General features: G+C 40.3%; 1 protein-coding gene across 1 annotated transcript; it reads left to right on the top strand.

Annotated features, from left to right (window-relative positions):
• The first annotated feature begins 8,418 nt into the window (after nt 1-8,418).
• On the top strand, nt 8,419-13,946 carry LOC149196397 (uncharacterized). The gene is made up of 5 exons (XM_089408272.1): nt 8,419-8,797; nt 8,975-9,602; nt 9,746-11,293; nt 11,531-13,563; nt 13,663-13,946. The coding sequence occupies exons 1-5, from the start codon at nt 8,419-8,421 to the stop codon at nt 13,944-13,946; spliced, it is 4,872 nt and encodes a 1,623-aa protein (XP_089264398.1).
• Nucleotides 13,947-14,742: the final 796 nt, after the last annotated feature.

The following is a 14,742-nucleotide window of genomic DNA, read 5'->3' as shown; positions in this document are numbered from 1 at the left end:
CATCTTGAAAAATTAGAAGGTGAAATTGTTGGTCTTAGAAAAGAAATTGAGAAAACAAAAGCTATTAATCTCAAGTTTGTCAAAGGATCTGAAACTTTGGATGAGATTATCATTGTGTAGCGGTCTCCACTAAATAAGACAGGTCTGGGCTATAATGGAGAAACTTCTTAAGCATCCACTTCAAAAAGTTATCTTGATGCAGCAAGAAGAAATGAGCAAAAGCACAATGAAGATCATCAGGTAAAGCAGGGACAAACTTCAAACAGAAACTATCAGGGGCAATCCAGCTTAAGGGTGAACAAAAGCTACAACCAGCCACAGGTAAAATCTTCCCAGTTTGGTTCAAGAATATATGAAAATAGAAATTACAATCAGTTGGCTGGTAGAATCAATAACCGCAGAAGCTTCTTCAATGGACAATGCTTTTCTTGCCATAACTTTGGTCACAAAGCATCTCAATGTGTTGCGTATAAAACAATCATGACTAGGGAAGCTCAAAAACAAAGAAGTATGACAGGGATTACAAAAAGGACCTATAACAACTTTTCGGCTCTTGAAAATGAAGTTGAATGTTCTATTTGCAATAATTTTGGTCATGAAGACTTTGAATGCAGAAGCAGGTTTCAGGAAAGAAAGGAACAAGAGCGGAAAAAGGAACAAGCCTCAGGCACCAAAACATGGAGAATAAAGGAACCTCAAACAGAAAGATGTGGGATAGCATTTTATGCAGAAGGACAGGAAAATCTATGGTACATTGACAGTGGATGTTCGAAGCATATGACAGGTGATAAAGAAAAACTTGAGTCTTATTCTATTTTAGAAAAGGGAAAGAAAGTCTCTTTTGGAAATGATACTCCTACAACTATAAAAGGAAAAGGTATTGCTCCTTTAAAAGAAGATGTTAAGGCTAGAAATGTTTTGTATGTTGATGGATTGAAGCATAATCTACTAAGTGTCAGCCAGATGTGTGATCAAAGAACCGAGGTTATATTCAGATCAAATGGATGTCTTGTTCGTGATCTTGATACAGGTAAAACAGTTCTCAAAGGGAAAAGAACTCCAAATAATCTATACATATTTGAAGAAGGACAACAACAATGTTATCTAAGCAAGGATGAAGAGCATTGGTTATGGCATCGAAGGTTGGGACATCTAAGCTTCTCACAAATAAGGAAAGCATGCAAATATCAGGCAGTTCGCGATCTTCCAGATATCAAAATTCCTGACAACACCATATGCAGATCATGTCAGTTTGGAAAACAAACCAGGACTAACTTTCCAGAGAAAGAAGGATCAGCTAGCATGCCTCTTGAGCTAGTACATACAGATGTATGTGGACCATTCAGGAAAAGAACACCTAGAGGAGAGGAATACTTGATATTATTTATTGACGATTTCTCCAGGTTTGTTTGGTTAGGACTTATGAAGCACAAAGATGAAGCATTCGAAAAATTCAAATCCTTCAAAGCCTTGGTTTAAAATGAATCAGGTCACAAAATTAAGTGCCTCAGATCCGACAGAGGTGGGGAATTTACTTCAAATGAATTTTTCGATTTCTGTGATGAACATGGGATAAGGAGAGAATTCTCTACAGCTAGAACTCCTCAGCAAAATGGAGTTGTTGAAAGAATGAACAGAACAATCCAACAAATGGCTCGTGCTATGCTTGATGAATCAGGAACTCCCGCAACTTTCTGGGGTGAAGCTGCACATGCTGCGGTTATTATTCTCAACAAGACAAATGTCCGGGTGAACATCACTCAAACTCCTCATGAGCTCTGGAGTGGTAAAACTCCTTCGGTAAAGCACTTCAAAATCTTTGGGAGCAAATGCTATATCAAGAATACTGAGGAGCAGCTTGGCAAACTTGATCCTAGAGCAGATGAAGGCATTCTTCTTGGCTATTCTCCACATAGCAAAGCATACAAATGCTACAATAAAAGACTTGGCAGAATTGTTGACAGCATTGATGTAGTGGTTGATGAGAAGGGATACATTCCTAGGCAAATACATCGTGAAGACATCGAAGAAGATGAAAGCTACCCTCAAAGACAGAATGATGAAGAAGAAGAACCTCAAGAAGAATCTCAAGAAGAACCTCACGAAGACGCAGAAGAACGAACAAGAATAGAAGAAAAGACTCCATCCAGATATGTTCAGAAGAACCATCCAGAATCTCAGATCATGGGACAGAAAGAAGCAGGTATACAAACTAGAAGAACAGTTGCAGAAGCTTCAAGCTATTTGGCATTACTCTCCTCTACTGAACCACAAAATGTGAAAGAGGCATGCAAAGATGAATGTTGGGTGAAAGCAATGGATGAAGAACTTGAGCAAATCGAAAAGAACAACACTTGGGAGCTGGTTCCTAGACCAAAGGATAAGAATGTTATTGGAACAAAATGGGTCTTCAAAAATAAATTGAATGAAAATGGAGAAGTAATTAGAAACAAAGCCAGACTTGTTTGTAAAGGGTATGCGCAGCAAGAAGGAATAGACTTTGAAGAAACTTTTGCTCCTGTTGCAAGACTTGAGGCCATCCGAATGTTCCTTGCTCTCTCAAGTTTTCAGAACTTCAAAGTATTTCAAATGGATGTGAAATCAGCCTTTCTGAATGGAGACTTGGATGAAGAAGTATACATTGAACAGCCAGATGGGTTCATTCTTGGAAATGATCCAAATCTTGTATGCCGATTAAAAAAGGCTCTCTATGGTCTCAAACAAGCTCCAAGGGCTTGGTACTACCGGTTGGACAAATATCTTCATCAACAAGGTTTTTCAAAAGGTTCAGCAGATAGCAATCTGTATATAAAAGTTGAAAATGACAAATTGCTAATACTTGTTGTGTATGTAGATGACATTATTTTTGGCAACAATGAAGAAGCTATGAGTCAAAGCTTTGCCTCGGTCATGCAGAAAGAATTTGAAATGTCCTTACTAGGAGAACTAACATACTTCCTTGGTTTGCAAATCCAACAAAAGGAAGGAGGAATCCTTTTATCTCAAACCAAGTATCTCAAGCAGATTTTGAAGAAATATGGCATGGAAGATGCAAAACCAGTATGTACACCCATGGTCACAGGATGTAGTCTCAGTGCAAATGATGAATCTGCAGCAGTACATCAACCAACCTACAGATCTATGATTGGAAGTTTACTATATTTGACAGGTACCCGACCAGACATCATGCATGCAGTTGGAATAGTTGGAAGATTTCAGGCAAATCCGAAGGAGAATCATCTTCAGGCAGTGAAGAGAATTTTCAAATATCTTCAAGGGACTCAAAATTATGGCTTATGGTATCCTAGAGATACAGATCTCACTCTTCATGCTTATACAGATGCAGATTGGGCGGAAGCATGGATGACAGGAAAAGCACAAGTGGTGGTGCGTTCTTTATGGGTTCCAGACTGGTATCTTGGTTCAGCAAGAAACAGAGTTCAATTGCCTTGTCTACAGCTGAAGCGGAATATGTTGCTGCTGCATCTTGTTGCACCCAACTCCTTTGGATGATGCAGACTTTGCAGGATTATCAAATCACTTGTACACCTCCAATCCCTATCTTATGTGACAACACAAGTGCAATCAGCATCTCAAAGAATCCGGTTATGCATTCAAAAACCAAGCACATACCAATCAAGTACCATTTTCTCCGGGAACAAGTACTTGAACAGAAGGTCAAGTTGGAGTATGTTCCTTCTAAGGAACAAGTTGCTGATATTTTCACCAAACCGTTGCCCAGGGACACTTTTGAATACCTCAGGCAAAAGCTGGGGATTGTTGATGCATCATCTTATTGCTGAACATCTTCTTATTGGTGGTATAGGCTCAGCGGGAGCACATAATGCATTGTTGGCATTATGAAGAAGGAGATCTTGGATATAGCTGCAATATGTCTCTATCTCTTTCATGGTGGATTTCTGGTTATTTGCAGATCTGGAGGAGCATGAGCGTAGGGGGAGCATACCCTTTGCCCTTGATGTCAAAGGGGGAGAATGAAGCTGAAGATCATGAGGTTTCCATCAAGTCCAAAGGGGGAGATTGTTGGCATTATGATTCAGGTGTTGTCCTTGATGGCAACCCATTCAGGTGGTAGATCACTATTCTTGATGATCAGCTCTCTATTTTTAAGAAGGACGCAGGCAATCTATTCAGAAAGTGCGTCCCCGCAGGTATACCATGCAGAACCCGCGTCCAGGGACGCAGACCAGCCGTTCAGGGGGTGCGTCCACCCAGTGCACACATTTCAAGACAGAGAAAAGCACATGGGGGTTTCTTGTGTGGTATCTAGCCGACGGTTTTGTGTTTCTATGGTGTCGGCTCGTGGTATTGTTCCATGTTTTGGGGAGGAGTTTTCCTATATAAAGCAAAGGAGTTCATTTGGATTAATCATCGTCTTTGGTTGAATATCTTTTGGTGAGATCTAGTCCAGATCTATGAGGGTGAATCTTCTAATGGACTGTGATCTCTATGGCGCATGATCAGATCTGCAGATCTGACTGTTTGGGCTAGTTCTGAAGTCTTCATATCTTTTATATCTGAAGGGACGCAGGTTCAGTGAAGGGCAAGTGCGCCGAGACGCGATACAGTAAGGGCTCAGGTGCGTCTCTGAAGCGAAAGACGCGGCGCGATAGTATTATTGGATGCGTCTCTGAAGCAAAAGACGCGGCGCGATAGTATTGTTGGGTGCGCCGGTACGCAGAGCAGTTTAAAGGAACAGTGCGTCGGCACGCAGAGCAGCAGAAGGTAAACTGCGTCCAGTCGCAGGCCACAGAAAGAAAAATTGCGTCCCTGTCTTAAGATGATCTGTTGACTGTATTTTTCTGTTCATAAGGTGTTCTGGGTTAGTTCTGTGATTACTGATCTGATAACTGTAGTGGACTGTAACTCTTGTATACTTGTTGATCATTTGATTCTTCATGAAAAGAAGTAGGGGGTTGTAGCTCCCTTCCAGGAGAGACTGGAAAACGAGAGAGAGTTGTAGCTCTCTGCAGGTTGCAGCCTGCGTACTGGTAAAGGACTGCACCAGTACAAAATCATTGTAAAAGAATTTCTAAATTGAAAGAAGATAAAGACATATTGCAGCAGGTGGTTTTCTCCCACATTGGGTTTCCACCTTACATCTTGTGTTCTTTGGTGTGACTGTCTATTTTCTTTTTTCATGCTCATTATTTTATGGTACTGATATGCAAGAATAATTCAAAAGATCAAATAAGGAAGATTTGTTAAATTGCTAGATAATACTGATTCACCCCCCCTCTCAGTATTATTTCCAACAAATATAAACTTAACAATTAGGGAATTATTTTTTTCAAGATTTAACCTATAAATAAAATTAGTTATATAATAAAAAGATGTATTAAAGGATATAAAAATGTATAAACAAATCAAGGTATTAAAACGTTCGATATTTAACCTTTGACCTGAAATGGAATGGTTTAAATATTAATTAATGAATAATAAATATTAAAATAGGGGTTGGGGGAGTGAGAGGAGTTATTTTATGCCCTGATAGAGACTTAATATAATGGAGTTTGGGAATGGAATCCAATAACCAAGTTGAATACATTGTGTTTTGGAAGGGATTGGACAATGCATTGGAAAAGAAAATAACAATGTTTGGAGACTCGATGATTGTAATATGCCATATGTGTAAAGCAAGAGGATCACGATGCACAACTTATCTCCCCATTCTGTAGAGGATCATTTTTCAAACTACGCAATTTGAGCAAATCAAATTCTTTCATGTGTATCAAACACTAAACACAATTGCAAATTCATTGGCCCACAAGAGAATTACATTGGGAGATTATAATTGAACCATGGAAGGCTTTATAACTCACCCATCCCATGATCAATGGATCATGAAATCAATCATTATGGAATTTATAAAAAAAATATAATGGCCCTCATAGCCTAATAATTTAACTAATCTACATGGTGGATCCCATCGCACTCCTATCTCATCAAACATATGGCTTAGAGCTCGAATGTAAACATTTATTTGTAACAAACAAGGCCCCTCATTAATTTTCTAACCATAAAACATGGAGAGAATGAACCAATATCTAAATTGCATTAACATCTCGTGACATGAGGTAGTGAATTGAGAGAACAAGTGGCATCTCCAATATCTAAATTGCATTAACATCTCGTGACGTGAGGTAGTGAATTGAGAGAACAAGTGGCATAAGGCTTCACTTTAGCAAGGTTGGAAATTGTTAACACAAGCGAGGAGAGCCTCAGCCTCGATTATACATTCACTCCTCTATAAACTAATGTTAATACGTTTATCTCTCTATTTAATAAAATTGACAACCTTCCGAGTTGATCAAGATCCAGGCATGTATTTAGCAATCCCACATATCAATGTTTCAGGGGGGCATTTATGGTGGAGGCATGGTTATAAAAAGCTTTATGTCATGCTCCAGTACCACACCATGTTCCTGCTGAGCGCTCATGGTTGTGAACAAAAGCAGCCCTCCCCCTTCGAAGTTCGATACGTGGTATATAGCAGTCTTGCAATTGCGAACTTGGGAGACTAGTTACATGAGGACGAGTAGGTTAAAACAAATAGGTTGTTGGCAAGCTTGTTAAAAGCAATTGGAGGGTTGTTGGCTACCCTTCAATGGAAGAGTTTTACGAAGGAGCATGAGCGTAAATCATATCAGCTACTTATGAATACTAAGTGTATTGAATGGAAAGATGGAGTAGTTTAAGGCTGAAATTCTGTTTGAGTTGATAACCTTGGATATTAGGGTGGCAACGCTTGAATAAAATCACAATAGTGGAGCATTACTTTGCGTGGACACGGTTGGAACCAGCGATGAACCATATAGGAAAAAGTCTAGATGCATTTGGGAGACCGAAATAATTGGATGGGATGGGGACTGAGCTGCATGGCGAGACAAATGCACCAAGAGGCTACTTTGACAAATAATCATATAATCTTTTGAAATTTTCTAATGTAATAACAATATAGAATGTTTTTGGAGTTTTTTCCCAAGTTTATAGCCAATATCTATTTAGAATAGTAGGCAAATGTGATCATAAGGATAGATTCTCCATATTTTGGACTTCTTAAATTAGTGTCTTTCTAGAACATGAAGAAAAATGTAAAGGTCCTTGCCTAGAATCCATTTTTTCTAATATAAAATAATATTTGCTTCTTTGATATATATATATATATATATATATATATATATATATATATATATATATATATATATATATATATATATATATATATATATATATATATATATATATATATATATATATATATATATATAACTAAATAGAGGCTTTTGTGAGTAGAGTTATTTTGAAATTTGTCTTATGGATCCATCACATCAATAATTTAATTATTGATGCATTCCCCCAACCAATGTGGTTCATTCTCAGGACGAAAAAATGAAGAGAATCTAATCCAACAAGGGGTATAAATAGCAAGGAGTCCTAAGAACTAAATGGTTAGGAGAAAAATCAAAATGAATAACCATTATGAGAGAAATAATATAAAAATCAAAATAGTTGATAGAATAAGGTATTGTTGTAATAATATAATAATATTAATAATAAGAGAATAATCTATATAATAAGACCAAAATTCATTATTGTGTCGAGAGCACTTTCCAACCCAGTATAGAAGAGATGGTGTCTCGTCTTATCCTGCTATGTTATGTGAACATTTAACTTGGTCAAATTACATAAAAATAACATTTAAAAATATATATAATTATCATTATCATTATCATTATGGTTATAATTATAATTATAATTAAAAATTAAACTAGCTTAGGTCCATCTTAATTCGAGATCTACCAAACAGGGAGAGCAATCAAATTCTTTGAGGTGCAAAGCTCTTTTAGAGTAAAAAGAGATTTGATCCCTCTTGGAGTTTGGTAGTTCTAGAGTTAGGATGGATCAGAATCTATATAATAAGACCAAAATTCATTATTGCACTGAGAGGTGCTTTCTAGCCCAGTATGGAAGAGAGGGTGTCCTGTCATGTCCTATTATTTTATGTAAACATTTTGGAATAAATCAAATTACATAAAATTAAATTGAAAAAAAATATAATTATATTTATTAATTAAAACATTCTGACTCAATCAAATTACATTAAAAATAATAATAATAATAATAATACAATGAGTAATAATGATTTTGTAACCAAATATTGAGTCAAAAGATTGATTATAACAAAGAAAATACTCTCCGGCTGCTGCTCTCAGCTCCCGCTACAAAACCTAGAGGCCGCACCCTGCACGCTCGATCACCTGTGAGCGTGCCCGCTCTTGGCCGCCCTGCTCCCTGCGGGCGGATCCGCCTGGGGCCCCCTCTCTCCCTGCGGGTGTGCTGATTAATGGAGGTCTGCGCTGGTTTTTGACAGGCCCATCCCTAGGGCTTGCGGTCATGGAGACACTGGGCTCTCCCCAGGTGTCCCCTTCTCCTCCTCCGCCACTCTCGCCTTCTGAGGCCTTCAATCGGCTTCTGGCAGGGCTTCCAAAGAAGAAGAACTTTGAAGTCTCGAAATTTGTCAAAAAGCTGGATGATATCCCAGTGATCTCTCTCCCTCCTGAAACCCCGATCCAAGTTGCTTTGTCTTTGACCGAACGGGCTCTCATCGGCCAGTTTACTGGGCTATGGCCGTCTCCAAAAACCACTGAGAGCTGGGTCATCAGAAATTGGGCGTCGTTGATCAAAGAAAATGTTACCTCTTACTTTCTGGGGAGAGGATACTTCCTCTTCGAATTTACTGCAAAGGAAGACAAAGACCTGATCTTCCGAAACGGCCCCTATTTCATGGGCCCTCAGGGTTTGTATCTGAACAAATGGACCCCGGATTTCGATCCAGCAGTAGATGTGCCCAAAGCAGTTCCGGTGTGGGTTAGACTCCCGAATCTCCCAGTCCATTGTTGGAATTGGGACTCACTGATGCACATTGGAAATGCCCTGGGGAAATTTATAGACCGAGCGAACAATAAGGACCAATACGACTGCGCCAGGATTTGTGTAGAAGTAGATCTGGAGGTAGGGCTTCCTGAGGCCATCAAAATAAATGTAGGAAGCTGGACGCATTTGCAGAAGCTGGATTATGAGCAACTACCCTTCAAATGTCGGAAATGTCATGTTTATGGTCACTTCGCCAGAGGCTGCCCATCCAACAACGAGGTTGTGCAGGGAAAGGAGGATGGATGGAATCAAGTCAAGCGCTCCAAATCCAAGAAGCCGGGAGGACCTAGTGGCAAAGGACCTCATCAGTCTTCTGCTCAACATATTTCTCCAACTTCAGAAAATAAGTTCGACCCTCTCAGCTCGCAACCAGAGAAAACCCAGGAGGTAGAGATCCAAAAGGAGACAGAACCTACTGAGGAGATCGAGAACCAAAATCCAGGCTCTCCAAGCAAAGGTACATCTTCAGCCTCCCTCAAAGGTACAAACGCTGAAAACCCCAAAGGTAAGAACTTAGAAGATAATGAAGAAGAGCAGAACACGGATGAATCAGAGGAGGAAGGAGAAATAGGAGAGTCCCAAGCCTCGGTAAGAAGATCTACGAGAGGTCGTAAAACGGACAGGGAAAAAAGAGAGGAGGAGACGTACAAGGAAAAATTACAAGGCAGCCAGCCAACTCTAGAAAAACTGCTAGCCTCAAAGCCTAGGATGCCGAAAAGCCAGCCCCAAGGCTCCAAGGGAGCCCACCAGAAACATAAATAATGAAGGTCATCTCCTGGAATTGCAGAGGTATGGGGAGTAAAGTCAAGGAAGAAGCCATGAGAAGCCTGATAAGAACAGAAACTCCAGACATACTTCTCGTCCAGGAGACCAAGCTGGAAGACATAGTCTTCCTTCAAGCAAGCAAGAAACTTTGGTTTAAAAGTGAAGCAAGAGCAGTCTCTGCCAGGGGAGCCTCGGGAGGGATTGGCACTCTATGGAACGCCAATAAATTTGCAGTCATCAGTGAGGCTAGCAACACTCACTGGTTGCTGCTGAAAATGCAGAACCTGGATACTAAAGAAATACACTGCATCTTCAACGTATACTCTCCAGTTAGTGCGGGGGAAAAAAAGGTATGTTGGGACTCGATAAGACATCAAGCAGACCTAATGAATCTGGAAAATATTATTATTGTTGGAGACCTCAACCTCACCCTTCACTCGTCTGAAAAAAGGGGAGGTAGTGCAGTCCGAGATCCGGCAAGGGAATGGGCGGAGGATCTCATGCAAGACTGGGACTTGCTGGATATCAAGCCTTCTTCCGGTAAGTACTCTTGGACCAATAAAAGAATAGGCCCTGGTCATATTGCTGCCAGATTAGACAGATTTTTCATTCAAAGCTCCTACTTGTTGCTTGGCTTAGAGCCCAGAATGCACATCCTTGCTAGCAGTATCTCGGATCATAAACCCATAAAGCTAGACCTACTAGCTCATCTTGATCTGGGTCCTATTCCCTTCAGATTCAGTCCCCTCTGGGTCAAGGAGCCAGACTTCATGCAACTAGTCAAGGAATGCTGGAGTCAACCTGTTAAAGGATCCCCCTTCTATATCTGGGAAGAAAAACTCAGAAGGGTAAAAGGAGCACTAAAAAGATGGGCCAAAAACCTGTCCAAACCTGATATAGAAAGAAAAAATATTAAAGTCTCCCTTGCCACTCATCAAACGCATATGGAGAATGCTATAGTCACAGAGGAACTGCTGGATCAAGAGGCCCATCTGCAACAGCGCTATCATAAGGCCTGTCTTGCTGAAGAGGAATACTGGAGATTAAAATCTCGAAATCTCTGGCTCAAAGCAGGGGACAGAAACACTGCATTTTTCCATAAACAAGCACAGATCAGAAAATGCTTCAACACCATCTCCGAGATCAAGGAGGACAACGACACTTACAAGGAGTTTGCAGACATTAAGAAGGCAGCCTACGCCCATTTCCTAAATCTGTACAGTGAAGAAAAGGATCAACAACAATCCCCAGATTTGTTAGACTCTGTTCCTTCTGCAATTTCTCCTCGTATGAACGAAATCTTGGAGGCCAAAGTCACTAAAGATGAAATTAAAAAATCCCTTTATGATATGGATCCGGATAAGGCCCCTGGGCCGGATGGCTTCTCTGCCAGGTTTCTCCAAGTCTGTTGGCCTATTGTTGAAAAGGACCTGCTCAAAATGATTCGAAAATCTCAGAACACTCAGAAAATAGGCGGCAGCACAAACTCTGCCTTCTTAGCCCTCATACCTAAGGAAAAAGGCGCCAGCAACTTCAGTAGATTCCGGCTGATTTCCTTATGCAATACTGGGTACAAACTAATCACAAAAGTAATAGCAAATAGACTGAAGCACATTCTTCCCAAAATAATTCCGGAGAATCAAGGAGGCTTCATCCAAGGGAGGCAGATCATGGACAACTTCACCCTAGTACAGGAGGCAATTCATTCAAGTCTTCATCGAAAAGAACAAGGTATGGTGATTAAACTTGATTTAGCAAATGCTTTTGATCGAGTAAATCATAGTTTTCTTTTAAAAGTCATGAGCAGGTTTGGGTTTGGAACAAATTTCATTAACTGGATCCGGGCATGCATCTCGGAGCCATGGATTGCTCCTCTTGTAAATGGAAGAGCCACAGATTTCTTCAAAGCTTCGAGAGGGCTTAGGCAGGGGTGTCCCCTTTCCCCTCTGCTATTTGTCATCCAAGCCTCTGTTCTCAGCTTTCTGCTAGACAAAAAAATGCAAGACCAAGATATTATTGGACTGTGTATAGCAAGAGGGGTCAAGAACATTAATCACGCCTTATTTGCGGATGACACTCTGCTCTTGGGTGCTGCCTCTCTCTCCTCTGCCTCTAAATTCAAAGCAGTTCTGGAAGAATTCAGCAAGGGCTCAGGCAGCGTTGTAAACAAGAATAAATGCCACATCTTCAGCTGGAATACCCCACCCAGACTGCTCTCTGCTATTTCTAGATGTCTGGGGTTTGCAGCCTCCTCTTCATGGACTTCTTTCAAATACTTGGGCCTTCCTGTTGCTCACAAAAGACCTGCAAGCAAAGACTGGCTCCCTCAGCTCGAAAAATTTCAGTCTAAAATCCAAGCCTGGGGTTTCACCTGGCTCAACTCTGCTGGTAAATCTGTCCTTATCAAATCAGTGCTTTCTAGCCTCCCTCTATTTCAATTTGCAGGGATGCTCGCTCCAGCAACCATATTAAAAAAAATGGAAGAGTTCATACGGAGGTTCTTCTGGAAGGGAGGAAAGCAGAACGAAAGCAAGATTCCCCTTATCAGTTGGGAAGCCATTTCCAAGCCTTTGTGGGAGGGTGGTTTAAACTTCAAAAACTTTGGCCAGCAGAATGTAGCTATGGCAGCCAAGATCATCTGGAGGATCATCGCGCCCAATCCTGGCTGGGCCCAAATGGCACTCTGGAAAAAATACTTCCGAGGTCCTCGCTCCCGCTGCTTAGACAAAGTGATCCGCTTGCCCAACTCATCGTTCCTCAAGCTATATGACAAAGCTGCTTCTCTAATCAAGGATCACGCCCACTGGATCCCTGGAAACGACAAAAAAATAAGCATTTGGACTGATAAAATCATGCTCATGGATCCGATCGAAGACAGAGTCCCCACTGGAGCGTTGCGAGATTGGATGGATAGAGAGGGGTTGAGTACGCTGTGGGACATTTCTCTCTGGAACGACACTGAATGGGCAGGGTGGAAAAGAATTGAAGTGCCAGCCCATTTGACCAACGAATGGGCCACGCTGATCGATCTTCTCCATGGTCTGGCGCCCACGCACAGGAGGAAAAAAGACGCGAAAGGCTGGGGGCTGAAAGTCAGAGGTTATACAGTCTCCGCGGGATATGCTAAGTTGATCGAGAGACCACATGTCCCCACCAATCCAGCACCTTGGCAGGGGATCTGGCGTTTCCAGTCATGGCCCAAAATCGATTTTTTTGCCTGGCTTCTCTGTCATGGCAGAATCCTAACATTTGACAGATTGCAGAAAATAGGCTTCTACGGTCCCTCTATTTGCTCGCTTTGCAATGATAATGCTGAGACAGCAGCCCATTTAACCCTGGAATGCATCTTCTCCAAGCAGATTTGGTTCTCCCTCATTCACTCCTTGGATCCCAACTTTCTGCTCCCTTGCTCCACCGCTGATCTCTTCTCTAATTGGGCAAACAAATATCCTGGTCCTCCTCCTAAAAATCTGATAATCAAAACAGCATGGGCTATTCTTCCAAAAGTTATTTGCTGGCAGATATGGCTAGAACGCAACAGAAGAATTTTTAGAAATTCTAGACAGCATCACAAGGCCGTAGAAGTCAAGATCAAATGTCAAATAAAGGAATGCCTGTCTGAAATAAAAGATGATTCTAGCCTCAGCCAGCAGGATATCGCTTGGGGTTCATTCCTTGACTTACAATTTCACCCAGCAATCAGAATTGCCCCTCCTCTTAAAGATTGGCAAATAAGGAAACCGGAAGCAGACTTTCAAGACTGGCTCAAATCGCATTCAAGGCACTCTCTCTTCTTCGATGGGGCAGCTAAGGGTAATCCGGGCAGAGCTGGTGCAGGAGGTGTTGTTGTAAATTCAATTGGGGAAAAAATACACTCCTATGCTTGGGGGCTTGGACACTCAACCAGCATTCAAGCTGAGGCTTTGGCTCTCTTGCAAGGCCTTAAGACCCTTAAGGAGCTAAACATAAAGGAAGCAACAGTTATAGGTGACTCCCAGATCATTATAAACGCAATGGTCTCCAATACCCCTGCTTCAGATCTTAAGCTAGCTAGGCTGATATTCAGAATTAAGGGCCTAGAAAACGCTTTTCAGAAGTTGAATTACTACCATGTGCTGAGAACACATAACAAAGATGTGGATAGTGAAGCAAACAAAGCTGCCCTCCTCTCTGTCGGGGTCAAGCTGAAAGACGGAGAAGAATCATGGGAACCCATCCCATAAGCTGTGCACCGTCATGTTTTACTGCTTGATCTTAAATAAATTTGTTTGTATTTCCAAGTGGGGAAAAATTTCGGAAATAGAATCTATAGAAACCCAAGCAAGGAAGAAGACCTCAAGTTTCAGCAGCATTCTCACTCTCATCAGTGAGATGCACCAGGATTTAGACATCCTCATTGTAAACAGATTTTCGGCATTCAGGCCAAGATGAATATAATCACTCCATAACCGTTTTTGTCAAAATAATAATAATAATATCAATTAATTAAATTAAATTAAATTAATAATTGTGGATAATTAAACTAGCCTAGATCCATCTTAACTCATCTTCCAAGTATCGAAAGGGATCAAACCTATTTTAATTTTAAAAGAGATTTGCAACTCAAGAGATTTAAGATGTTAAATCTGGTAGATTTGGAGTTAAGATAGATGTAGGCTAACATAATAATATTAATGGTTAATAATTAATAATTAATAAGTAAACATATTACAAACTAGGATTAAGTAATATTATTAGGGAGTAAATAAATAAGAAAGCGGGCACAAAAAAAGGAATAAATAAAATAAATAAATAAATAACAATAATAATAATAGTTAGTTTATAAATTATATGAAACAATAGATTATTATTATAAAAAAATTATAATAATTGTGATAAACAAGGCCTACATAGTAGCTAGTACATGACGCTTAGCTTAAATATAACTTAATTAAACTAAAAAAATAATAAAGGCAAAGATTTCATCACAAAAATAAAACAACTAATAAAATGTTATATTGTTGACAACTAATAAAATGT

Source organism: Pinus tabuliformis, chromosome 2_2 (genome assembly GCF_031772625.1).
Source record: "Pinus tabuliformis cultivar Carrire ecotype Pingquan chromosome 2_2, CPIR1, whole genome shotgun sequence".
NCBI lineage: Eukaryota > Viridiplantae > Streptophyta > Pinopsida > Pinales > Pinaceae > Pinus > Pinus tabuliformis.
Note: the sequence above shows the minus strand (reverse complement) of the source record. Positions and strands in the feature narration are given on the sequence as shown.